The sequence below is a fragment of the Ruditapes philippinarum genome, unplaced genomic scaffold (assembly GCF_026571515.1).
Source record: "Ruditapes philippinarum isolate M1 unplaced genomic scaffold, ASM2657151v2 ctg1668_1_1_1_1, whole genome shotgun sequence".
NCBI classification, from domain to species: domain Eukaryota; kingdom Metazoa; phylum Mollusca; class Bivalvia; order Venerida; family Veneridae; genus Ruditapes; species Ruditapes philippinarum.
The window spans coordinates 154,958-182,876 of record NW_026860465.1 but is presented as its reverse complement, the minus strand read 5'-3'; the positions used below and the strand labels follow the sequence as shown (position 1 = coordinate 182,876).

The following is a 27,919-nucleotide window of genomic DNA, read 5'->3' as shown; positions in this document are numbered from 1 at the left end:
TTATCTATTATAGGCTGAATATATCTAATCAGAGTTGTGTCACGATCCGTGATTTAATCATAACTACGTACTGGCGTACTTGGCATTTTGCACCATTTCTTCTTATCTGATGGTATTTAATCCACATATGAGGCGCGTCACGACAAAACCAACTTAGTGCGTTTGCGACCAGTATGGATCCAGGCCAGCCTGCGCTTCCGCGCAGTCTGATCAGGATCCATGATGTTCGCTGTCAGTTTCTCTACTTGTTATTTGGGTTTTTAAAAAAACGCAGGATCCTGACAGTGCGCGGGTGCGCAAGTTTTCTGGGTTATGTGGTCGCAAACCATTTTGTTGGGTTTTGTCGTTAGCGGCTCAAAACATGTAAAATATTATTAACATAATTAATAACATACATACGAGTATATGTCTATTTTAACCAAAAAAAACGATAGAGGGAAGTTAAAGGGGTGTTCAAAGGGGTAACATTTGCACCCCCATTCTGTTTAAAATTGATAATTTTCATCTTATCCGACTTTTTGGGGAAATGACCCTTACCGAGTTTTACCGCTTAAAAATAATCGGACCAAAACTTTGGTCAATGTGTTGCAAATGAAGCTAATTTTACTAATAGGTGAAAAAAGAAGGAAACCCTGGTCCAGTGTTTTAGTACTACGTTTTGTGTATTATTGCGTAAGTTTCTATATAATACACCTACTTGAAACTTATAAATAGAAACAATCAATGTTCTTAATGCGTGGTTAAATATACACCAATACGTAAGATTTTCAAAAAAAAGACAGATTGATTTAAAAATGAAATGTTTGTGGGTACAAATAATTTCGTTACCCCAAACCTCAACGTTTTTACATTCAAATATGTTGTCCATTCCATGAAAATAAAACATTACAAGGAATATTCTGCTTAAGTATTCCTGCGAACCTGAATTTATAATCAGATAATTGAACGGCTCTGACTACTGAGCACTAGCTGTCAAAAAACTCGGTTAACACGACCTACTTTCAGTTTAAAATTATTTCCCGTTTGCAAGTGTGTATTTTATAATTAAAACTATTAACAATGTTTAAAACAAGACTGAACAATAAATTAGCGGTAATTTATTAAAACAAAGACGACGGAAAATTTGACCTTACAGGAACACAGCTGATCTTTGTTTACAAATTGCAGAAAAGGGCGGAGTCTTAAGACTCATGTGACATTTGTTAGATTCCGAATGTAATTTTGTGTCAGATGCATAAAATACTTCAAGTTTATCCAATCGACCAATGGCGTGAAAGCCTTTCAGGCGGGCGGCCAATGAAATTCATCGTAATATCACAAGGTCGCTTCTATCAAGGTAAACAAACGGACTTCCTATGCGAAACAAATCTTCTGTCAAAACAAAATCGACACTCGAATGTAACAGTTGCTTTGAATTTCTTTAAAATATTATTTGTCTGCGCGATCTCATTTATTTTTAATCATGTTTAGTATCCAACAACTCATACAAGCAGCTGAGTACTTGGATAGAAGAGAAAGAGGTGAGAAATGGATTATTTTGAGGAATTAATGTGAGCGTTCCTAAGGCTAAATTTTGGAAATTATTTGCCTACGTGGCTTAGGGATATTCTTGCTGATTTTTGGATTATATGTGAATTTCTTTTAAAATTTCAGAAGCTGAACATGGATATGCTTCCACACTACCTATGCCAGACGATTATAGTGCAAAGAAGAGGTCAAAATCTAAGAAATCTCAGGGAAATAGGTATAAAGGAAGTCACGGTTGTTCATTTTGTGGATACATTTTATTACATGAAGCTTTGTTAAATACGCAAACATCTGAAGTTTTTGAATAATTTATGTTCTAAGGGATCGAAAAAATTACTGGATTTTATGTGGAAATTGTTGGATTTAAGTGATCCAAAAAATAAATCTGGATATCTCTTTGTGCACGGCGGCCATATTGGCTGGCTAGTGTACATTGTCAAAATAATGCAAATTCAGCGATTTGGTGATATAAACGTTTTCATATTTATATTTTCATTTTAAAATATAATTGAAACATTGAATGCATTGATTTCATTTGTGTTACTTTTTTATTTTGACAATGTCTGTATCTGAGGCCTTCGTTTATGCTGTAAGCAGACGAACTTTTCAAGTTTAGACAACATGAAAATTTAGCTGAATAATACGACCTATAAACTTATTTATTAATATTTTTATCAATTCAATTAATTTTCAAGAAGTTTTTTGGATTATATCGTTCCCATTTATTAAAGTCATGCAGTTACAGAAAAAAATCGGCCCGTTGTCAAGCACCCGAATTTCATTGTTTAATATTTTCGCGCGGGCGGGCAATCAACTGGCAGATGGTCCCTTTTTGGGGACATTGCATGCTGCCGGCCTATTAAAGAATAGCCACCAAACAATCAAAAGGATGATGCGATTAACGCTTGAAATTGCAACAATGTAGTATGTGCAATTTTGCACGCGTTAAACGGCATGACTTTCATGCCGTAGAAAATGGCGGATTGCAAATGGCGGCCAATCGATTCTTGTTTACAATTTGCTAAGTTGACCTCATTAGATTTATTTTGTATTTGTGTGAAAATTGTTCAATGTTAAGATGTTTTTCTTGAATTTAAATATTTTTAAGGTCATAATTTATTGAATAATGGAACAAAAATTCCAGTTTTAATTGAATGTACATGTATATTATGACAGTACATTAGATTCAGTGTAGCACATCTGCGTTTAGATTACGTTTAATTTATGATGATGAACAACAATTTGTTTAAAATTTCAGGTCAACACACAACGAATTAGAAAAAAATAGGTTTGTACATTTTTGTATTTTGTTATAAATTGGTCGAGATTTTCATAAAGTTTTTAAACTTCACTTATGTGTAGTAACCTTGGCCTCCATGCGGATTTGACAGGTGGGCGTGATTTGTGTATTCGTCATGTAGGACAAGTAATTTATCTTTACAAACCTAGGTTTCGGTTGTGTCATGATGTTAAATTTAGAATCTTGGTAAATTTTAAAAGATTTAATTTATTTGCCAGCTAATTTATTCAATGTTTATTGCCTTTTCCTTCTGTTTAAATTTTAATTTTAACAAAAAAAAAATGAAAAAAAATTAAACAAACTGAGTCTTCAATATACTTTCAGACGAGCAAATTTAAGATACTGCTTAGAAAAATTAAAAGACATAGTGCCATTGGGACCAGACTCATCTAGACATACAACTTTAGGTCTTCTTATGAAAGCTAAAAGTTTTATAAAGGTGAGTTGTGAACACTGTAAGCCTTTTTTTGTTTTGGAAATAAAAAAAGAAATATATTGTGACCAAGAAATCAGTCGCATCTGTTCCCTGTTTTTTTATACTGATTATGAGTAAATGTCAAGGGTTGGCCACAAAACTGCAGTAACTTATATATGAAATAAAGAGGGACTTATAACAGTTTTGTGGCCAACCCTCGATATACATGTATACAATACTATGTTTTATACGGTAACAACATGCCAAAAAAGAACACTGAGTATGGTATGGTAAATTCATGGCAGTTCTAACCATAAAAGTTGAATTGGCGTAATATATAAAAGAGAATAAAATAAACTTTCCCATGTAAATCATCTCAAAGTCTTGGAGAAACATAATTTATGTATAACTTTTTTCAAGACTATCGTGACTATTTCCAAATATCATTATTGTGTGGCTGCTGAATTTGAGTTCTTCTGAGAAATATTATTATTAAGGAGTGTTAAACCATGGATAAGTTGACTTGGAACTGTTGAGTTCTCATTACTACCTGTGGTTTATCCAGTTATAAATATTCATCAATTGAAGAGATTTTACCACTACAGGAATCCAGTGCATATTTTCTAACTGTCATTGTCAAGTCACATGTTGGGCATTATGCTCTAATGATAATGTTTAATAATATAAAGTCTAATTATAGAACACACTTGGCAAGATTTTACTATATCAGGTTTGACATTTGTTGTGCCCATAAAACCAAGTTAATTCAGGAAATTTAAAATAACTTGATTGCCACATTTTAATTTTTAATGATTATGATTTATGGTATTGTATATTAAGTGTATGATGTCTTAAATTTGGAAATTACTTACTCAATCCAATTTTTTTTTAGATAATTAAATTTGAAAGCAATTGATTTTTTGTTAAGTGCATACCACAGTGTTGATAAGTAGTATGAAAAAAAAAAGTAATTTGATGCGAGTTCAGTATTGTTTAATTCTATGCAGTACTACTTAAAGGTGATTGTCACATTTTGTGAAATATACATGTATTCTGCTTGGGTTTCCATTTTTAATTTATTTTAGAAACTTAGCTAATTCTTCTCAGGAGTGCTTGGTGTTTAACAGTAGGTGGACTGACAACACGTCAGTATTTTAATCGAACGATTTCCAATTCTAGTTACTATTTCATCATACATTTTGTGGTTAGAGCAGTGTGTTTAAAGTTTCTACAAATAAATGTACAAATACTTGAGGTTAGTACTTATATAGTACTTAAAACTGCACCAATGCTTTGAAATGATATCAGCTTCTGTTCCTGTTATTTTAAGTAGTGATTGACTAAGATATTAAGAATATTGCATTTATATATATACACTGTACTTTTAAGTTATTAAAGTAAAAATAGGGGCTAGTCCAGATAGGAATTTATTGGATTCTCAGGGAATATGCAACACAATTGACCACTTGATGAAAATTGTTAGTCATTTAACTAATATAAAATATCTCGGAAAGCTTTTCATGATAATTGATGTTTTTGGGTAGGGGTTGATGAAAATGTATAATGTAGTTCTAAAGGCAGCCACTTCTAAAATTTGTCTAATAGCATTTTCTAAGGTGTTTTATTCAATGATTTGTAGAATTTAATCAAAATTGTTTAATTCGAAAGAAAAAATGAGAAAAAAAGGGAAAAAAGAAAAACACAGGAAGATGTTGTAATTTTTACTTTGTATTACTTTAAAGTTCAAGATTGACACAAAAGGACCAAGTTAATAGAACATATAATAAATAGTTCTTAACTGTTAGAATTTTTAAAGGAGTGAATGTGATACATTCAAAAAGACATATTTAAGGTTTTTCATAAATAAATTAATATTTATAAAATGAAGATAATAACACATATGTTATGAGTCTTTATAATTGAGTTTACTTTGCCAACAGGTACTTGATATTTGCATAATTTAAAACAAAAGTGTACTTTATATATATTACAAGAGGAGAAAAACTGAATCGAACACTACATAAATCAAACATAAAAATCTTTGCAACTTGAGCTGGTTATCAGTTACATGACTCTGAAACTTGTGTTAAAGCAAAGAATAAATAAAATGGAATCCCAGTTAAACACACTATCTCTTTCCTTATCAAAATGCTCTAGAATATTGAAAGGTTTCTGCAGAAACCACATGAAAACCTGGATTTATTTTGGACTAGAGGAGAGGATTGTGAAGTTGATAAGGCTTTTCCTAATCATGAGAACATACTGAGCTTTCGAGTGTTTGCTTGGATTTTGTAAAAATCTGAAAATCTATCAATAACTGTTATAATAACACATGTAAAGTTTGCTGTAGTGTAAGTGCTGGTCTTATCTTGATGCACAACAGATTTATTTATTGTGCTCTCTGCAGACTGCAGAAAAAGGGGCATTGTCTCTCCATGGCTTAGACTGTAGTTTGGTTTAAGGTCTCTCTATCTTGATGGGTTATGATCGAAATTGTGTATAAATTTTTAAAAAAATCTTAGCTAGGTAGCATATGAAATGGTCGATAGATTTGTAACCTTTGTCTCTAGGTACCTGAAATTATGCACATCAGTCTTTATAAAAAACATTGTGACAAAGGAAATGATATGCACAGGGCTTTCCTTTACCTAGATTTAACCAATCACCTGCCTACCAGTCCTTAACCCCATTTAACTTTATGAGGACCTGAGGTCTTGACATTAAGAGTCATTTGGACAACTGCCAGTTGACCAGTTTTAAAATTGTTCATTTTTAAATGTTAATCCTTTATATTTATAGTAAAACATGTTACGGTCATTAAATTAACATGCTTTTTTTTCACATGATATGTTTCTTTCGCTTTAATTCTTTTAAAGCCTAGGAGAATAATTAACATGTTCACGTTTTATGGCTAAGATTCTTTCAGAATGGGCATGAATTTTAATGAAATATCACAGCTCTATTTGCTAGTTTATAGTTTTTATCACATATTTGTAAATGAAAGATAAGAGCAATTTAGCTCAAATTGAAAACATTTAGAAGACTTGGTTTTTAAGGGTTGCAAAAAAAAAAATCATGTTTTTAATGATGTTGACTGACCTAGAACTGTATTCAATGTCAGTCTCTCTAAATTATAAGTTAGCGTGAGAAAATTGCTTTTTGCTACTTATTATGAAGTTTCAACTTGTTCATTTGTACTGAAATTATTGAAAACTAGATTGTATCGTGAGTTTCAATAAGTATATATCGTAAGTAAAGGGCTCATTTACGTGCGTAGTTACCATCAATCGTGCAGAGAGAAAGGGCATTGAACAGAACTTTGTCAACAATTGCCCTGGTGTGAAATGACATAAATTAGCTATGCCCCTGTGACATGACTGAAAAGGAAATTTTCAGTTTCTTTTGATTTTTGTTCCTGCTGAGTAACTTCACCGTCACTTAAAAGTATTGTCCAATTACCGCCCCATTGTAACTGTGTTTAAATTGCCGATTTTTGGACAATAATAGAAGGAAAATTAATCATGCATGAAAAGTCATGTATGTAGAGTTATTTACCTATTGTTAGTTGAAAGATATGACATGTAAGCCACTGATTGGTTGGCCAAGAGTCAAAAGACCTTTTATAGTCAATGTGTTCACATTGCATAGTTTTCACTTTTATCTGTCATGGGTATATTACATGCTATTGTTTTAAGTATCAGCTAATCTTGCAGGTGATTTACCGATATGACACCCATATCAAGGTATCTTACACGGTAGTCTCATGACGTGAAGTTTTTCTGATGACTCAGCATTTAGTTTTAGTATTAGTTTTAGTTTATACATGATTAACCATAGTAAAAGTTTTAATGTACATGTTTGTCAGAGGTAGAAGTTCAGTTATACATGACCTTTAGATTATTATGTTGAACCATGATTTGTTAAGTATGGAAAGCTTATAATGAAATATTTATTTTGAACAACATGACATTTAAATACAATATGAAACCCAAAGCTTTAGTTTTAAGATGTCATTAATGTCATTCACTATTAAATAACCAGGCAAAAGTTTCTAAATGTTTATGAAACTTTTAAATAAACCCACAGTTATAAATTGTAGGAACATGTTTTGCTACACCCATTTGAGAAATTAGAATACTGAGTCAGATTTTGTGCAGGAAAAATAAAATCACCCAAGAATGCTGGCGGATCAGTGAGTTAGGAAATTATATGTATTAATTAAAGCCTTTTTTAATTTAATTAGTTTTGTTAAGTAGTTTTACAGACAAATAGATTCACATCATCATCCGGGATGTTTTTTTTTTTATTTTTCAAGCAGTGAATATGCCTCAAGTGATCTCGATGATTAGTTATTGGTATTTTATTGAACAAAACATACCTTTTATGTGAACGTAACATGTATATATATATAATTGCATGTCTAGTTACCTAACAATCATGTGAAACAAAATGGCAATACAAATGATTGTTTTTGAGTGTTTTTCAAGGTTAACTTGCATATATGTTGGCCTACTGGATGCCATATTACATGTTGTATCATTGTATGTTCACGGTAAGGTCTTTCTGTAGGTAATTTATTCTTTAACAGTTTCTGTGACTTTAAGTCAATAATCTTTAAGTCAATCTTTGGTAGTGTGGGTTTGTGTTGCATTTAGTAACTTACCACAGATGGCACTTCTGACCATGTCACAAATACGTGCCGGTATTGCAATCGTAACCAATTGCTTCACACTTGTTGATCCTAAGGAATCCGGTAATTTCAAAATTCCATTATTAAAATGATTTTATTGGAAACGCTTGATGGCAGTTCTGTGCAAAATCCTTGGTGAATATTGATTTATAAATGAAATATTATTATTCATAATTCATTAATCAATATTTTCCCTGAGATGGTTATTGATGATAGTCATTTTAACCATGTTAGATGTTGTAAATTGCATGTCTGAAAATAATCAACAAACCACTTTAATGTTAATACTCTATTTTGTAAACATGCACATTCTATTATCAGCTGATCTGCACAACGCTTAGAGAAGAATGCATGTCTGAAAGAATGTTGACAATGCAGGATTATACTCTTGAAGGGCATGATCATACATTTCCGGTATACTCGTGATTGAAAATATAAAAAAAAATGTTTTATGAAAAGTTGACAGTCTTAAATCCATGAAAAGTGAAGAAAAAAAATCTTTTCATGTGGCTCAGTGCCAAGAAATTATGAGTTAACTGGCTACTTGTATCATAGTTTGGAGACCTTTCTGTTGAAAATGTGTCAGGGTTAAATCGTATACATATACATGCACCGTGTGTTAACTGGAGTGCGGGTATTAGTTACCCGCACTTCAGAGCATGCCCATTGATTGGCTCATTTTTGCTGGGTTTTACATATTGTGACGGCAGAGAAAGGGAAAGTTACAGAAATATCATATTCAGATGTTCATTCATTGGTTCATTTTTGTCAGGGTTTCATATTATGACAACAGGGAACGTGATTTTATGTTTGACTATGATACAAAAGAGAAAGAACACCAAAACACTCGGTAATCTGATTAATACTGGGGGGCTACGCCCCCTCGTACAAATCAGATAACCTCGTGTTTCGGTTCTCTTTCTATTACTCAGCTCTTGTGTGATTATCATTTATTATTTGATTTAGATATTAATATGCTTTGGAGTCTGTGACTTGCTAGCAATAGAAAGAGAGGAGGGTGGGATGGGGGTAGGGAGGCAGGGGTAAAGGTTGATAAATAGTAGCCTCGTAACTTTCATTGATCAGGCTTGCACAACAGGCAATGTATTTTGTTGTCACAACAGCTAAGGTTTGCCTTTTGATGAGTTAATTGACGGCCTAATAAAACGAGACATTGATTACCAATTAACGGAGTCACATCACATTTTCCTGGTTTGGTGGTCCATGTGAATTTTTATCACCAGAATATGCAAATGATAATATGACATGGTAATTCATTAAAAGTTTTACTAGTAACTGCCTTTTAATAATTCAGACATGATCTTGGTTATTGGTTTTGATTAATTGGAACAATGTAATGAAAATTAAACTGATTTGAAAGGCAAAATTATTAAAATAGACTCAACGTCTAGCCTTTTGTCTGATTCTTTCAATGAATCCTTTGCATATTTCTATGTCTTTCATGTCCCGCCCCCTTTCCAAATTTATATTTCTTTGTCTTTTATGTCCCACCCCCTTTCCAAAACTTGCACCTACACACCAATACCAAGTGCACTTGTGATGATAACAACACATTCTTTGTAAAAGTTTTATTGTAAAAAACGTAATAATTATTATCTTTATCCTGTTGATTATGATTCACTGTCATTGCCTCAAATTTTCTGAAAACTGAACAGGGAAATAAGATTTTAAGTATACATTATTCAAATGAACAATGCTAAGTAAGCTTAATATCCTTAAGTTTCCTTATATAAATCATACAATTTACAAGTATAATCATAGTCCCTGCTATTGCTACTTAATTTTTGCAAATATTTGTTTTCCTTTTTAAACCTAGTTTATTGGATTGAGTCCAGATCTATGCCACAGTAGATACTTGGTGAGTAGAGCTGCAGTAAATGGGACTCTGTCGAGTTGTTTTTAATGCCCAGTCTGGCTGTTATGCCCCTGAAAACTAATGTACATGATGTACTTCACACAATATTCAGCTACAGGAGACGAAGAAGGGTGATGAGTCTTGACTTAAATAAGGTTTAAAAGTTTAAAATTATCAATTAGTTATACATGTATTGAAAGATTTGGTTGAATGGAATAAGGAAATACATGATGAATCATTGCATGGGTTATGATTGGAAGGTACTTTACTACTATAGATAGAATGATCTGTATTTCATTCATATCCTTCAATCATTTCCTTGCCACGTATTTCTAATTCGTGATGATATTTCATATATGTTTCTTCCTTGTTTTCAAGAGTACATGAATTTCTGATGATGAGGATACTAATTGATGACTGACTGGGCAATCAGTAAAATGCTGGGCAGGCCCGCTGTTACACATGAACCTCTTTTCAGAGTCCTAATTTTCAGAAAATTTGAGGCCTGCCATTTAATGTTACCTTTCTAAAATCATATTTTCTTTATTCTCTTGTTGTATTGAGAGAGGAAGATTTTGTCAAATTTATATGGGGGGGGGGGGGGGAGAGGGGCTCAAGTAAAAGCTTTTTACATAATCAACTGGGTGGGGAAGGGAACCTATTTCTCTTTTAATATAATTTTTAACTCATTCAGATAAAGTGCAAGTAAGAACTGGTTACTTTAAAAGTAATAGAAACATTTATAAGCATTAGGTTACTGGCTTTTGATACATGTATGACAGATTATATTGGTATTATTACGCTATAAATTGGTGCTATTTTACATAAAGACTTAATATGACTGAAAGGAAAATGATAGGTGGTGTTGAATAACCATTTGCAGATAATTTGTGATTCATTGTTGTTTTTTTTCAATGTAAATGGTTTCCCATTCTTTGGAAAATTAACGAGTTTAAAGCTGCTCATATAATGTTACCATAATGATATCCATATTGTTTTAGATCTCATAAATTTTCAAGCATATTGATATTGGCACATAGGTATATAATTTCTCCACACATCTGGTGTCACTTGATATATTGCTAAATTTGTCAAGTCTAGTTATAGAGAGACCAAAAAAAAAAAATATCTAGGGAAAATTTTATTGCATGTCAGTACTATGAATGGATTTTGTTTCCCCACATCAAAACCTGGTAATTTAGCCAGGAGTATTTAATTAATGTTAGGAAGATGGCCATTGATTTTCCTATTGTGTCAGGCAAGGAATCAATACACTGACATGGTTTTTTAATCATTACTTTGCCTGTGTCAACAGTCATTACTTTTGAAAGCTTAGAGCTAAGAGATTAGGGGTTTTTAGTTCATTTTTTATGATTTTATATTATTGAATTGTGGGTTGAAGAGCAGTTTGAGAGCAAGAAGGGAAATAATAAAGTGAGGAATGGTGGGAAAGGGACTGTTAGGGGCTATCTGGCCTATTGTTGCCAATGTCAAATTTGTGTTCATTAACCGCAAATTTTTTATCGATCAAAATTTCCATCAGTTTTTGTTGTTAAAAACCTGTTTCCTGTTATGAAGTAAGGTTATTTTTTACATTGAATACAGTCTAGTACACAACAAATAATGCCACCTGCCCGTAAGATTCCGGATGTCTGACGGCCTAAATTGCTGACAGATTCATATTGTCCTAAGTCCTGTGATTTAATTTACTATTATAATGTACAATAGATAAATTGTCCCCAAAACAATCAGCTATTTTATTATAAAAAAAATCCAGTATTTGCTTCAAATGAAGGAAATAAATGCACTATAAGTTGTTACTCTCATGTATATGGTCAGCTTATGTAAATTGTTACTGACTTTGCTTTGCTAAAGGGACATTAATGACAAACTTAAACTTGAAACATAGTAGTGTTACAATTTTCAATCAAAAGTTGAAAGATACACCACTTAATGGACATCAAAGGGTTTTAAGTGAATATTATTATTTATAATTAAGTATTTTTGTCTGAAACCACTTATAAAATGATACTTGCTGAGTATACATTTTCATATTTCACTTGTAATGAACACGAATGTCATATTCTTTGTTGTAACTTTAAATTAAACCTTGTTGGCTATTTAGTTTAAATTCAATGTACAGGACGGTGTCGAGTATTAATTGGTTCTTGAAAATAATAGTAAGGTTAAATTTTATTGGAGACACCCCCTGACCCCAAAAGCCTTTGAATGTATGAGTGTATAAAACTTGATATTGGTGCAAAAAACTTGATGTTGTGGTCAGATGCAATTGATGTGGCAAGTGACTGTATGTAGAAAGACATCAATGTTGGTGTTTAGTCAGATCCTTGACTAAGCTAACATTAAAGCAAATACTGTATGATCTATGGACTCCAGGGTCATAAGATTTTGTTAAAATTCAATTTGAGATTTGTAAGTTGAAGAAAAGTAATTCTTTTATCATACTATAACATGCCCATCAGTTGAAATTGTAACAATTCAAATCTGGTTTTCTCGATCTTTTATAAACGTAAAAAAAAATGTAGTAAAATTTATACTTAGTTATGACTCTGGTATTTAAAATAATTTTTATAATTGTGTTTTATAAGCCAGTGAATCAAGAATTTTTCTTAATTTTATAGACTTTAGAAGATAAAGAAAGAAAAACATTGACGCAACGGGAACAACTTCGAAGGGAACAGAGATTTTTGCAAAGGCGGTTAGACCAGCTTATGGATGGGCAATATAGGGTGCGGCAAGAAAGAAGTATTAGCGAATGTAGTACATCAACTAATTCAACTACCTCCTCCAACTCAGAGACTGGTAAGATTCAAACTCCTCTTTCCCGGCCCCATTCTGGCCGCCCCATGCTGACCTGTCATCATTCCAGCTATTATTTCATTTGCTACTGTAGAGAAGTTTCAAGTCCTTTTCTGCGATCATTTTTATATCTTAAAAATTATGTTTTCCTCCATGGATAAATCATTTTGCTGAAAAAAAATGCGATAACTGATCTGGTTTGTGCTCAGTTGGTCTTCATTTGTTTCTAACCTTCAAGTGTTAAAACTTTTTTTGTAAGATTCAAACATATTTTAAAAGTATAAGACATTTTAATTTAAATTGACAATCTCAAATTGTGCACTACATGTATTTTCTACAGATTGAACAAAACTTTCGTTTCTAAAATTTTTATTTGCACTTTTCTAAAATGCTGAATACGCAAGAAAATAATGAAGAAAATAATGTTGATCTCAGGTTGGTTTTGGTTTGAATTTTTTTTTCTAATTGCATCTCTTGGTGTCTTTTTAGTCTCAAATTACTAGGATTATTACCATTAAAATCTCACATTCTTAGACATGGTTAGAGTATAGCATGTGATTAAATATTAATATTAACAGGATTCATCAGGTACAGTCCTACTTTTTGTAAGTCAGCTTAAAAATGAAGAGACTGTAAAAGTGTTATTTGAATACAATCAGATAAAGTTAAGTTCTAAAGAATGATGTTTCCAAATACAAGGGCGCTACTTCCTTCCATCATTTGTTATACTAGAAATTTGCCATTATCTTTACTTTAGCAAATGACATTAAATGTAACTTCCTAATTTTTGTTCTTTTTGAAATTAGAAGATTGGCTCAGCCAGAAGAAATATTTTTTAAGGCCAAGCAAATTCCTTTACGTTTTGTAAAGCCAAGAAAATTCCTTTTTTTAAGGCAAAGTCTACTTTTATATCTTGTAAGTCTTCATTCAGTTGAGTGTTGTTTTTACTGGCAAGCTTAAGATGGATCTATGACATCTTAGGTCTATGTAATGAAGTGTTTCCTATTCAAGGCGCTAAGTCTGTAATGGCCACTAAAGATAATTATGTATTGAAATAGCCTGTGCTTCGTGTGATTATCAGAGTAAATTGCTGATTGGTTCCATGACAGTGACATATTTGTCCGCTGAAATCCTAGGAAATTGCTCCCAGGATTGATTTATTTATCGTAACACCAAAAAAAAAATAGATTACTGAAAAAAAATGTATTAAATTACTGTAAAATGTTCATATTTTACCGTTGTCAACTGAAAACTGATCTGAAATCTGCTAGAATAATTGGATGAAGTCATGAAAACAAATTTGTTAAATATTCAGAAGCCTGAGAAAAAAAAACAAAACAAAATACACTGTTTTCATTTAGTGCAAGCTCATAAAAAAATCTTTTAATTATGAAATGCAAGGAGTGTTTCTTTAAAAAAAACGTGGCATTTAAAGACAATGTGAGGTACATTGATTCAGTTTCTTGGAGATTCACGGAATACTTAAGAAAAAAATGTTTATGTTAACAACAAGTGATTTCTTGAGAATTTTTTTTAACACAACTTTCATTCTGTTTTTAAACTTTCATATATATATATAAAATAGTACAAAATTTAACCTAAATGAACCAGTAATGTAGAATGTAGCATTTTATTCCAAACGAGGGCCGATTGAAATGAGTTGTAGTTAGTATTTGCTTACATTGTAAGAATAGCAACCACTGCACTGATGGAATATTTTTCTGCTCAGATCAGCTATTTATGTATGAGAGATTCACTGGCATTTTGCCTGACTATTGGAGGCTGTCAGCTGTGGTATAAATATAGCTAGTTCCAATTCTGTTTCTGGGCTGTACACTGGCACATTATTTTATCAATTTATTGATAAAAAAAAAGCCGATATTAATTTCCTTGTTTTGTTGATGATCTTAGGACTATTGTCTATTTTATAGGGTAGTTCGTTGCTCTCTGTGCCTATTTTCCTTTTTCTTTTGAAGATTTCCCCATTAATATTGAATAAGATCTGACATAAAAGTGTTGTTCTTTCCTATAAAAAAACAAAACAGCTATACATGCATGTCTCATAAGTGTCATGTAACACTAGTGTAAGTCTAGATAATATTATTCAACACACATTTAGATTTCCATGTGGTTTATTTGTATCTTATTAAGCAAAAAAAGCAAATAAATGCAAATCTGTGTACCTTAGGATCTTGTTTTATTTAAAAATAACAGTTTTTGCATATATAATCTGATAGTTATCTTAATACTATAAGTGTATCAACCCATCTGGAAAGATTTTAAAGTGTATGATAATAATACCTTAATATATACCTATAGGGTTATTAACATCTGGTAGGATATATATATATATATACATGTGTCAGTGCCTGTAGCCCATCTGTTGATAAAATATTATGCCAGTAACTGAGTTAGTGCCTGTAGCCCATCTGTTGATAAAATATTATGCCAGTAACTGAGTTAAACTTCCTTTTTCCACTGGTAACATTCCTTGCAAAAAAAGTCAACTCTGGTAAACTTTGGACGTGCAATATTGAACCAATACTTGCTTATTTTTAACATGTTTCTAGAATTAAGTATATTAATTGTAACTTAAAAGAATATATCAATATTACTGAATAAAATCTAATATTAAAAATACAAATAGATTAATGGTTTTCAAGAAAAACGCCACCCCCAAAATAACATTTCATTCAGCATCAAAAAACCAAGAGGCAAATGTTGTGGGAAATTTGCAACTGCTTTAAAATCAAGTTACAGCAAGTTATTTCTTTTTCTGCAAAATTTTTGTCTTCAAACGTTTGGCTGCTACCAGGTAGGTTTGCAGTGTAGTTTTAACAGATAATATCTTAAGTGGAGAGAAAAAAGGACGGGTGCCATGAAGCTGGGGTTGTTTTTTTCTTGTTTATAATTTGGCAGGAAAACATAAGCTCCTGTTTATTATGTAAGCACAGAAACTCTGGAGAATCTATTTTGTTTTACGTCACAGCCACTTTGCGGCATAGCGGATGAAAATTCTGTGAAATTGCCAGCATAAGTCAATGGAACAAGCCCTGTAAATGAGTTTCTTAACCATGACCTTTGATCTCACATAAGTTCTCATATAGAATGTTATTTTTAGACTTGGAAAATAAATGCTTCTGTGGCTTTTGATTTGTATTCATTGATTTGTATTCATAAGTACCCCCCCCCTTCCACAACAAGATCTCACTTGCATTTATATTTGGAAAATGGTAAAATATATAAATACAGGCCAAAATATCATTTGTTAAAAAAATCAAAGATACTTCAAACGTTTTGAAGAAAAATACAAAGTTGTTTTATTTGTATACCATGTAAATAATTTGCATTATGTAGGAAAAAAAAATCTGTGGTATGCTTTTGATTTTTCTGTGCCAGTAGTGTAATGGGGGATAAAATTGCATGAAATCTATTTGCTATATACAGAGTTTAAAGAAATAAAACACCCAAACCATTCTCTGTGAAAAAAAAAAATGATTTACAAATTTTATATTCTTCTTATATTTGGTTCAAATATATATAAATTATACTCTAAAATAATGCCTACTGTGCAGTTTTTTTTACTTATAAATATATACAAATATAAAGTATCACTAGGGTGTAAGAAAATACAAAGAGTTTTAATAACCGTGCTTTGTCAGCATAAATTTGATGGTATGTATAGTTTGATTGTTATCGGATAAATAAAAGATTATATCGGGGTTTTTCTAAAGATTTTAGCAAACCTGTGCTAAAATGTTGTTTATGAAGGTAAATATACACAAAAGCCCCCACAGCCTTTGTACATTAAACATATAGACAGTATTTCTATACTTCTTGGCCACATTCTGTTACAATATATAAAGTATCTTGATAGATTGTTAGACAAGATTTGGTTAGCTATCAGTGATTAGGCAGATTTGCATATAAATACATCATTAGTTGCTCATTATGAAGATATCTGTTATGATAATGATCCTTAAGAATGATTTATAGATCATTAAGTCAATATGTGTATAATTTTATGTAACTCCTGCAAGAATAATGATTGGCTAGCAAGAAGGGGCAGTTTTGTTGTAAAATACTTACTGGTACTTTTTCATTGTAAACAGCATGAATATGACTGCAATGTCAGGGCACTTTAGTTGTAGAAAAGCTGATATAAATACATGAAACTGGACTTAGCAATTATGTTGCAGTAAATGCTTACTTAGATCACTTCGGGCATTGTTTACGAGACCTTCATTATGGTAATGGGCAATTTAGTCCCGAGTGCTACACATTATCTTGGCTATGGCATATTCTCTAAAATTGTATCAAATTTGTAAAAATTTCTGAAGTTACCATAAACATTATGTTTGTATGAAGACAACTGGACAAAAGAAGTTATATATAAGGAACATGGGTAATGTTTTCTGTACTCTGCCAGTACAGAATCCTGAGTGGGGTTGGGGTTGGGGGAAAATATCAAAAACTGACATGTTTTAAAGACTGGTGCCCTGCATAAGAAAATACCAATAATTTAACATTCAAACCTTGTACATTTATAATAATGCCTCTTTGTTTGCAGCCATTCTAGAATAATGAACCACTTCTTTTACTTTTGAAGGGAATAGAGTTCCATCTTTGAAGTTTTTATCAAAATTTGCGATACGTTTATCAATCAGTTATGTTGAAACAGACTATAAATATGTTGGCACAGGTTCAAGACAGACTATAATCCAGGTTAATGGATTCCCAGTGTTTATCTAAATTTATTACAAGGCTACATACACCTGACATATAGAAATCGGAGTACACATCAAACAAATTAATCTGTTTTTAGTTCATTTTGCCCAGGGTGTACCAATTTTTTTTGCTGTGTGTGTATATTGTATGCAAGTTTCCCATTTGCCTAAACCCACGAAAAAAAGGAGTTTTGACAGATTTATCTTTTTTTGGTACAAAATATGATATGGTATTGATTAAGTTCATATGACCTAGGGAAAACCAAGCGTTCTATTTTTTGATGATATGTCATCTGACATCAGGTTTCAAGGTTGCTATATCTGTGGTTGATATACGTGTTATTTTTTAAAGACTTTGGAAAACCGTTTCTGAAAAACCAACTTGTGACAGGTGTTTTTGATAAGGTTTGAGTAATTACTCAAATATCTTAAAAACAGTCCTTACTTAATTTTGAACTTTCATCATTTATAGGGCGTGTTTGCTTGTCAGCAAAAGGTCAATGCGTCAATACAACTTTTCGTTTCGTTTTATTTTCAAATCTTTAGGTTCATTTTAGAAAAAAACAAAAAAAACAACAAAAACGACATTGATTCATACCTTTGTTGAAAGCATGCATCACATTCAATGGTGGTGTTTTCCAAAGGACGATGTATGTATATGTGCAAGTCTGAAAGTTCTGATGTACAAGACGATTTAAAAATTTAAAATTGGTTTGTATTCCCCATGGGGTAAAAAAGTCAGCAAAGAACCATTCCAGTGGAAACCAATATTGATCGTATTGTGTGTGTGTGTCTCTCTCGGTTGTGATAATGAAGAAAGTTAAAGAAAATTTCGTACTAATTGACAATTCACGTGCCAATAAACTTTCCTTATATTATTGCCTAGAACAAGTTCCGGGGGGGGGGGGGATTTCTTAGCAGCTGTATGTATATAAGACGTGTACTGATATCTAATTAAAATGTAGCAAAACCTGTCTTTCAACTTACCGTACTAACTCGAAAGAAATGTTAACTGGACCCCCGCCACAGGGGTGTAGCAATAGTTTTTGATAAAGCCTTGAAAATAGTTCTTCGGCGACAGTGGAAAGTAATAAAAAAAGTTAATCAATAATAAAATACTCAACTTTTAGTGCTATTAACAGATATGAACATGAAAGTATTTTAGAGTCTTCTTCAGTTTTTCCAGACCTTAGTCAGATAAGTCTTCATTAACTGTATAGTAGACATTGAACCTGAAAATGTTAATAAGGAAAGTGGGACCATTTTATATCATGGTAACGGTGATGGGACTCCCCAGGTAGACCAGGCAAAACAAGCTGATAGGTTTCAGATTAACTTTTGCATAGTTGGCATGTTTTAGTTGGCTGATGACCCTTGACCTGTGGGTATGATGAGGTCATCTGTCAATTACGAATGATGAGACAAGTGGTCAGTAATTGATATAGACCATGTACTAGATGTAATATGAAACCCTGGAGGGACAGCTGTCTGGTTATACCTGTACAGTTATGTAGGATATTTGATTATATTTAAAGGCTAGATCAAGTCAAAAGTTGTATCAGAAATCGAAATCATACAAAAAGGGTATATGAAATATGAAATATGTAATAGTCCGAAATGTCTGGAGACTCGAGTCTCGAAAGTTAAAAAACAACAAAAATGTTAAATGCAGGTCTGGATTAACTGTTACTTTGCCTTATTTCTCTGACCCCCTCCCCATTCCCCATCCTCTTGTCGTCTTTTTTCCATCACCACTATATTTGGTATGAATTTATTTTGTGCACCTTCCTTAGATGAATTTTTTTATTGTATTCATACTGTAAAAGTGTTGTCCATTGTACCAATTGTAGATAATAATAAGTCACAGCTTTGTCACAATGTAAATATAATGCTGATTTCATTTTTTTTTCCGCCCATATCTCATGTTGACATGATAGTGTCAGGTAACTGATAAAGAATTTCACAGCTTAGTTTATCATTAAATATAGAGCTGAGATCAGAATTCATTTGTACTTGAGGATGACATATATTAATATTGATCGTTTTGGGCTTATTATCAAATTTTGCTGATTACAGCCAGCATATTTTTACTTTCTAGGTAATTGAATTTTGAATTATATTGTCTGTATTCTGACAGGTTTATCACTGATGAAATAAGCAAACTTTGGTCTGGGCAGGTTAACAAGTGCTTTATCTCAAAAGATTCTTCTTCTTCTCATTGCAAATCATGAACTGATGAAATCGTAAAACATATTGAGAAAAAAAAATGAAGAAAAAGTTATAGAAAGCTATGATGATTATTGAACTGGCAACTGGGATGAAAGAATCTTAGATTGTGATTGAATTTTGTTGGAGCGCATGATTGAATTTGACCAGTGGTAGATTTTCACTTTTAAAGTTGGCTAAAACATAAAAAATGCCATTGGCCCAAAATCACAAGGCTTGATGTGGACCTTGACCTAGTTCCAGTTCTGCTGTTTACTGTAAATATTGTTGTTGAATACTTTTATACCACTTACGAGCAGGAAATTTTTTGCGGGGAAACATGAAGTCAATTTATAGGAAAGAAATGCTCCGCAAACTCCAAGCAAGCAAACTCCAAGCAAGCGTTCTTAATTCCCCCGCTACAATTGATTATTACGATTTAACCATGTTTCATACTTCAGATAGAAGACAAATGTATCCAATCATGAATAGTCCTTACCCGCGGCTCTTTGTTTTCCGTACCAGAATAAATCCTATCAATTTTAATGGTCTGGAAAGTGAACAGTTTACATTAATAACCCTCAAAAGATAATGCAAGTTATCAAAAATTGATATTCTAAAGACAGATCTATACCCAGTGAAAGCTCCGCTTTAATAATAAACAGAGATAGTGGTCCTGTATGAATAGCAAAAATCAATGCTTTGCCCCATATAGTATGAATTGTGGTAATAGTGTTTCAAGTCCTCTTGATGGCCAATGATCAAATATTGTCCTATCTGCAATCAATCCATGGTAACCTTATTGATCTGTTTGGTCAGTAGGGGATGTTAACATTATAATATCCTCCTTTGAAAGGCCATTTTCTTAATGGACCAAACACTGAATATAAGTGATACACTATTAGCAGATTTATGTTTCTCTCGGTTTGTCTGAAGTTGGCACACATTTAGACCAGTTTATTAATGTAATGAAAGATGACAAAAGAAGAGGCAATATTTTATCATATTTTTTATTACCTCTCATAGAATCTCAACTTGTACTAAATCCCTCCTAATAGGGGTTTTATCATAAAATACATTAGGCTGATTATTTTCAGTGTGCTGGTAGCTCTATTTTCTCTCTGAGATATTCATAAATTAGCCGTGTGACCACTACTAACCACAAGCCCTTCTCTGATTGGTCAAAAATTAGGTCTTGCTATGTTTGTAGTAAACAAACTTGTTTACTGAAAATTATGCTCTTGCTGAATGAAAATATTATCTAAACAAATAGCATTCCATAGTAGATTAGAGAAATGGGTTGCATAAGGCTGAAGATTTTAACTGCATAATCAGTCTTTTGACCAGTACCTAGGGGTAAAATTTCCAGATGGTCTGATAAGGGCAACTAGTGGACATAGTAAATCATTTATATATCTAAACAGTGTTTATTAAGTTGTGCATATATATTAATTATGTGCTTAAATTTCCAAATAAATTTTTATTTTACTTGCACACTTATGTTAATTAAATGCATTGTAATTTTTAAGACTAAAATTTAAATGTTTACTTTTGCATATATTAACATTACGATATACTCACATTGTCTGATAATATCATTTAGGGTATTTTTTTCAAATAGCCAATTTTTGTTGAGAGCAGGCAGGAATTTGCAAAGAAACAGTTGAACCTCAATTTAATAAGGTGTTTCGTATTTTGTATAACTGGATACAAAAAAAAAATCTACGAAAAAACTGTGTTTTTGTTCTGCTTGTAGTAGCTAGTCCAAATTTCTTTGTATGTAAAATTTGACCTAGTTAATGTGTTTTTTTCTCGCATACAATGCTGGCATTCATTCAAGACAGGAGTATTTAAAGGTGGTTTTGAAAGGCTTATGAAAAGCTTGTAGTTTACAAATTTACATTTTGCTCTGTACTTCAGCAAGGGTCGGAACGGAATTAGGGGAATCACGAGCATAATAATTATACATGTTTACAAGTAAATCTAATAACCTTTGGCATTGACTGCATACATATCAAATTCATTCCACATGTACAATTACTAACAAGTAAATATGCTATGCTGGCAAGGTTGTTAGTTAGAATTGCTGATCCTAAGGCCGTCCAGGGTCATTGAAATCAAATTTATGAGCCTTCGAAGTAGGCAATTGTGGTATATCTAATTGAGATAAAATGAAATGCCTGCTAAAAGTGCACATTTTCTGTGCCACAGGCAAATGTCTATATATGTTTGAGAAAGTAACAATTTATGGGGGTTAATTTGACTTTGACAACCAGATATTTTTATAGTTAATTTGATCAGTAATTACATGTTTTATGTTAAGTTATATAATCACAATGTAATGTGGTAGTTGTGTTTGTTGATTGTCAGATACCAATTTCATTCCAACTTCACACCAACTAAGCCTTTTAAAGTTGGGTTTTTTCGTCTAACCTATTTTTAGGACTTTAAACAAATTAAAAAAAAAGGAAAATGTTATGAGATGCAAAGAAATTAATGTGTAAAATAGTAATTATTTTGAGATCATAGTGTTGAATTGAAATGAAGTTCCATTTATGCCTTAATTGGGGCATCATTTGTGTGAAATGAGAAATGAGCCAAACTTTTACTTCCTGTTGCAAAAGTTCTCCCTCTGCTGCTAATACAGTATGTAGTGCATGGTATAACTGGATTACAATTTTAGCTTTACTTCGTTTTAAAAGGAGTTCAATCAGCCTGGCATACATGTAGGGAGTTTTGTAACATGTAACTGTCTATGCCCCACCCCTGGCACACCGCCCTTCTAAGTTAAAACTGAAATACATGTATATATATGATAACACATTTTCTATAAAAAGCTTCACATGGTTGGTTAACTTGTGGAACGTCCCCAGCTATATATGAGCCGCGTCATGACAAAACCAACATAATGGGTTTGCTACCAGCATGGATCCAGATCAGCCTGCATTTCCGCGCAGTCTGATCAGGACCCATGCTGTTTGCTATCTGTTTCTCAACATATTGTACGTTTCGAAATGGAACAGCATGGATCCTGATCCGACTGCACGGATGCGCAGGCTGGTCTGGATCCATGCTGGTTGCAAACCCATCATGTTGGTTTTGTCATGACGCGGCTCAATTATAAGGATTTCATTTGAATATTCAAATGTGATCAATGCGGGCGAAACAATGAGATGTTTATCTTGTTTAACGGCCTTTAACCATTGTTTAACTTGAACATTAAGTATGTAATTTCCCCCGATAAGGTAATTGTTAAGAGTTGCTTATATTGTAGATCTGCCAGTTGGATGTATGTAACTATTAGATAAATGAGCTGCGTCACGACAAAACCAACCTAGTCTGTTTGCGACCAGCATGGATCCAGACTCTTACTGCATCCGTGCAGTCTGATCAGGATCCATGCTGTTCGCTTACAGACCCTATAACAAGTAGAGAAACTGATAGCAAACAGCATGGATCCTGATCAGACTGCGCGGATGCGCAGGCTGGTCTGGATCCATGCTGGTCGCAAACCCATTATGTTGGTTTTGTCATGATGCGGCTCAAATAATAACGTCAAAATTATATGGCCATCGGTAACAGATTTTTTTTTTGTATACATAATGAATAATTATGGTGTTGTGCACACACAAAATGAAAAAAGAAAATGTTCCAATTTCCTATTGTTATTATTTGTAAGGTATGATTAGAAAGGAACAGAAAAATATGAAGCATAACAATGATATTGAGTGTATAGGTTGCAGGTGTTTATTTAAAATCAGTGATTTTAAAATTAGCATTTTGAAATGCAAAAATTGCTGTAATTTTCAAACACCTATAGAGCTATTATGATTATACCCATACTAAATATATATAAAAAATGCAACATGGTCTTTCCAAATTTAAGATCTTAAAATGAAAATTTTATTTAAAAAAGCAAGCAACTTTTTTTTTATTGTATAATAATATTACATATTTCAAGTAGTTAAAATCATAAAATCCTATGAAAAAGTAAATAATATTCAAAATGACATTAATTTTAAATTTATTTCCTCTTGAATTTCTCTGGTGCCTTTAAATATGTAAGACATGATTTAAACTGCAATTGCTGAAATGACCCAGAATAAATGAATAAATTATCATAAAAATGCTATTATAAACATGATGGTTATTTATACCTCTTAAATTACTTATAAATGACATGAGAGTATTTATTTATGTGCAATCCGAGTGCAATACACTTTGGTTTGAAATATCCTACTTTAAGTACTGTATCAGTTTTGGTATCCTAGGACTTACTCATTTTGTAAAACTGGAGTACAGTTTGCAAACTAAACTTCATGTGACAGACTTCACTTATGTCAAGAGTTATTTTTTAGCCCTTAAAGACTGTACCACTAAATTTCTATTTTGGTTTATCTACAGCACACTGTACATTTGTTGCTATCACAATAATCTGTTAGATTGAAATAAGTTGACAGTCCTGGGAACAAGGAAAAGTAAAATCCAAGGTTGTTTAAATCCAAGGTTGTTTAAAGCTTGAGATTTTAGAATGCTCGACTACTTAACCCTAGGTTTACCTAGTGCTTGAACCACAAAAAGGGGCTTAGCCTTAGCCATCAGTATAGAGTTAGGCCAATCTGCACATCCCTGCAGTCTGACCAGGTCACCATCTTTAAATTTTCACAAAGTCTAGTTATTATTAACCCAAAACGGCTTGGTAAGAAGTAGCTCAATGCCTCATTGCAGAAATGCGGCTGTATAATTAATTTGCTCACTTTCATTGTTTTTTCTTTTCTCCACATTCATAAAAAAACAACAACAATAAACAGGGGAAAAAAACTCCTAAAGATTCAACCTGATGAGCTATAAAAAACTTGCTTAGATTATCTTAAGGCATTGCCTTCAATTTATTGCCCTGAAAAAAAGCTATGAAAAAGTCAGTTAATGCCAAGAAATGTTTTTCAGGTGTTTTGAACCATTAAATAGATAAAAAAAAACCTGGAGATAACTAGATACAGCCAGAGAGAAGTGTGCTGTAGATTTCAGTCAGTTTTATTTTAATTGCCAGCTGGGATTTGTTTAAAATTTGTAAACATTGTGGTTGACCTTGTAGTGTAAAATACTAATCTTGCTTAAAATACAATTCTGACATAGTAACATGCAAATTTGCATAACCTAAATAACGAGTATTTACATTTCATGATACAATCACAATAAACAGCTTTAAAGGTAATACTTAATCTCTTATAAATCAGATTACAGGATTAAGCACAAGTTGAATCACTTTAGATTGAAACAACTTTCAATTATAGTTTGATATATATAAACAAGGTTTAAGAGTTTTAAATCTGCTTTGACCACTTCAGGCCTGACTTGTTGTAAAGCTTAAATGGTTTGCGAAGTAGTCAATTTCCCAATGACATTTGTCTTTAAACCTTTTGTTATGTAGGTTAAATAAGTCGTGTTTTAGTAGGCATTTAAATTCAGTTTCAACCAACTGTTAAATAATGGTCCAACAATTAAGCTTACAATTTACACAATGTATGTACAGTTGCGGTGGTCCAACAATTAAGCTTACAATTTACACAATGTAATATGTACAGTTGCGGCAATGCTTTGAACTCTTGCACAATTAATCTTATTGAAAATTTGTGTAATGATGGGCCGATTGCATCAATATGAAGGGTCAGACCAGCAAGTGGGATAATATAAACTGATGACTGGTCAAATTTTAGTATTTTGGTCTTAAACAATTGACCCTAAAAAAGAAATTTTTCTTTAAAAAGCCGGTCATGCATAATTGTTTTAAATTGAATGGAATGCATGTTTTAGACAAGCCATTCTGGTGGGAAGTCCTCGTTAGCCAGTTGGGTTGGTTTTCTCAGTAAGGACTTGTGGCCAATAATACACATTGCAAATTTTTGTTGTTTCGTACCTTTTCAATTTAAGATTACTCTAATCATTGTATTTGTATATTTTCAGATGAGATAGACATTATCGGCTATGGCAGCGGGACAAGTGACACCGACGACCATAGCAGCGTTGAGAGTGGATCTTCCGACGGCTTTATGATCTCAGCGAAGAGAATTAGGTTAAATAGTTCATACTCGGAGTCCCTTTGAAACGCAGTGATAATCCGGGGGAGGTACATTCACACCCGGTGAGGTTTATTCGAGTCGAATAAATGTTGTTAATTGTGAACTTGTTATTTTTTTCTGGTGATGAAGATCTGGTTTGGAGCGTTATTGCCCCTCGAATATACGCAAATATTGTGTCGATACATTTGTTTCTTTAAGACAAAAAACATAAAAAAAAAAAACTGAAAAAATTATTATTATGATTTTTGTATGACTATTGTGTGGATAAAGTGACAGACAGTTTAATTTCTTTTAAAAGAGAAAAAAAACTAAAAAAAAAAATATTTTGATTATTATTATTATTGAGTAATTATTAACCTTTGAAAAAAAAAAATTTCATGTGTATACATTATTATATGGTTACTGACATAGTTTTGAGTGAATTTTTTTTCTTGTTTTTAAAAAATGCATAGAAACCTCATGAAATATGTCTATATATAGAAATTGACTGGGAAAACATGCACTGTGTAATGTGTGAGTGAGATTGCAAGTATTATTTCCTGCTTTCCAAAGACTAAAATCAAACAGATGGTGACAGGTCAAGGTCGTTGTCATGGCTGCAGTCAAGGTCGTTACTGTGCTTCAATTTTGGATATATATATAAGCAAAGCAACAGGCTTCAATCAGAGAAAGTTTATTAAAAGACAAAATGGAGAAGAAAGGATAAAGAATAAATTAAACAGGACTTTATTTTAATATACTTAGGATTTTAATTTTTGTCTTGGAATGTAATGTTTTACTAGATTTTTCTTTTCCTGTGCCGATTTTCACAAAATTTGTCATTTTTGTAGGAGATTTTTTTTCCACTTGATAGTAGCCATAGGATTAATCCTAAAATGATTGTTAAGCAGTTATTAAAGGAAGTGTAATTGGGAAAATATTGGATCTGTAGTTTTTCATAATCCTTAATTATGTCATTTGAAATCTTCAAGGCAGCAAACTTAACTCTCAAGGAAGAATGGAAGGTAAAAAATACTATATATAGAAGTAAAATAATTATACACACTGTCTCATGAAATTGCGGCTATATAGAGTGAGCCGCGTCATGACAAAACCAACATAATGTGTTTGCGACCAGCATGGATACATCCCAGGATGTACATCCGCGCAGTGTGATCAGGATCCATGCTGTTCGCTATCAGTTTCTCTACTTATAATAGGGTTTGTAAGCCAACAGCGTGGATCCTGATCAGACTGTGCTGATGCGCAGGCTGGTCTTTATCCGTGCAGGTTGCAAACCCATTATCTTGTTTTGTCGTGATGTGGCTCAAATATATTATAAATATATATATGGAGCATGAATGATTGAATTAATGCTTTAAAATTTCTGTTTTTTTAGCAACACTTCCCTTCCTTTGCAATAAGCTATTTTGTTGTTGTTTTCTTTTTTTCAAGAGGCGTCAAATTATATTACACAGTTTTAACCAAGAATTTTTGCTCTTGTTTTAAGAATTCAATATGTATTTGTTTATTTATGAACTTACTTGTGCTTTTAACATCATTTGTGCTCTTAAGGTTTTTTTTTTGGCTTGAAGCTTGAGAAATTTGTTCTCCACAACTGTAGTTGTGAAATATTTCCCCCCTTTTTGGCCCTTTGTGCTGATCGAGTGATCTATGGGAAAATTTGGATGTAAATAAATGAAATGCAAACACTCTTGAATACTAAAGGACTACCATTTAATGAGAAAAATTAAATTTAATAATTATTCGTCAAAAGGTATAAAAACAAGATATTTCAAATATTAATGGTTTACTCAGATATAAAGATTTCATCTTTTGGGATATTTTTGATGAGACTAAACAAAATAATGAGATTAAAATGTGATTTTACCTTAAAAGCCAGTAAATGAGTTTTCTTTACTTAATAGATTACAATATTTATTCTAATAAAAGGTCAAGGTCTTTGGGGAAAAGAAACTAAAAGATGAATAAGGGCAGAAAATTAGGGTGATATGATATTTTTGTAAGATAAAATGGGTGGGGGGGGGGGGGGGGGTTACTTACTTACATTTCTAATTCAAAAACATTTATTTCAATAGAAATTTAAAAACAAAAAACATAGCCTTGGACAATGATGTTATCAACAAATTTTTTTTATTAGAATAAATATTACTAGTGATGTTTCTACTTCCACCGTTATTTTTTTTTGTACTAAACACAAATTGAACCTATGTTATTTATTTTTTTACAATTGTAAATTTTTTTTTTTTTGTCATTTTAAACCGAAATTCTACCATGTC

The 27,919-nt window shown here is 32.2% G+C and overlaps 1 protein-coding gene across 1 annotated transcript; it reads left to right on the top strand.

Annotated features, from left to right (window-relative positions):
• Positions 1–1,359: 1,359 nt before the first annotated feature.
• LOC132760177 (max dimerization protein 1-like) lies at positions 1,360–27,053 on the top strand. The gene is made up of 6 exons (XM_060752091.1): positions 1,360–1,520; positions 1,654–1,744; positions 2,786–2,815; positions 3,152–3,266; positions 12,451–12,631; positions 25,525–27,053. The coding sequence occupies exons 1-6, from the start codon at positions 1,463–1,465 to the stop codon at positions 25,662–25,664; spliced, it is 615 nt and encodes a 204-aa protein (XP_060608074.1). The 5' UTR covers positions 1,360–1,462; the 3' UTR covers positions 25,665–27,053.
• Positions 27,054–27,919: the final 866 nt, after the last annotated feature.

Excerpts from the sequence above, each read along its gene's own strand:
- LOC132760177 (XM_060752091.1), top strand. The coding sequence starts at position 1,463 with ATGTTTAGTATCCAACAACTCATACAAGCAGCTGAGTACTTGGATAGA. Across the intron at positions 1,521-1,653 it reads CTTGGATAGAAGAGAAAGAG|AAGCTGAACATGGATATGCT; the intron begins GTGAGAAATGGA and ends TTAAAATTTCAG. Across the intron at positions 3,267-12,450 it reads AAGCTAAAAGTTTTATAAAG|ACTTTAGAAGATAAAGAAAG; the intron begins GTGAGTTGTGAA and ends TTAATTTTATAG.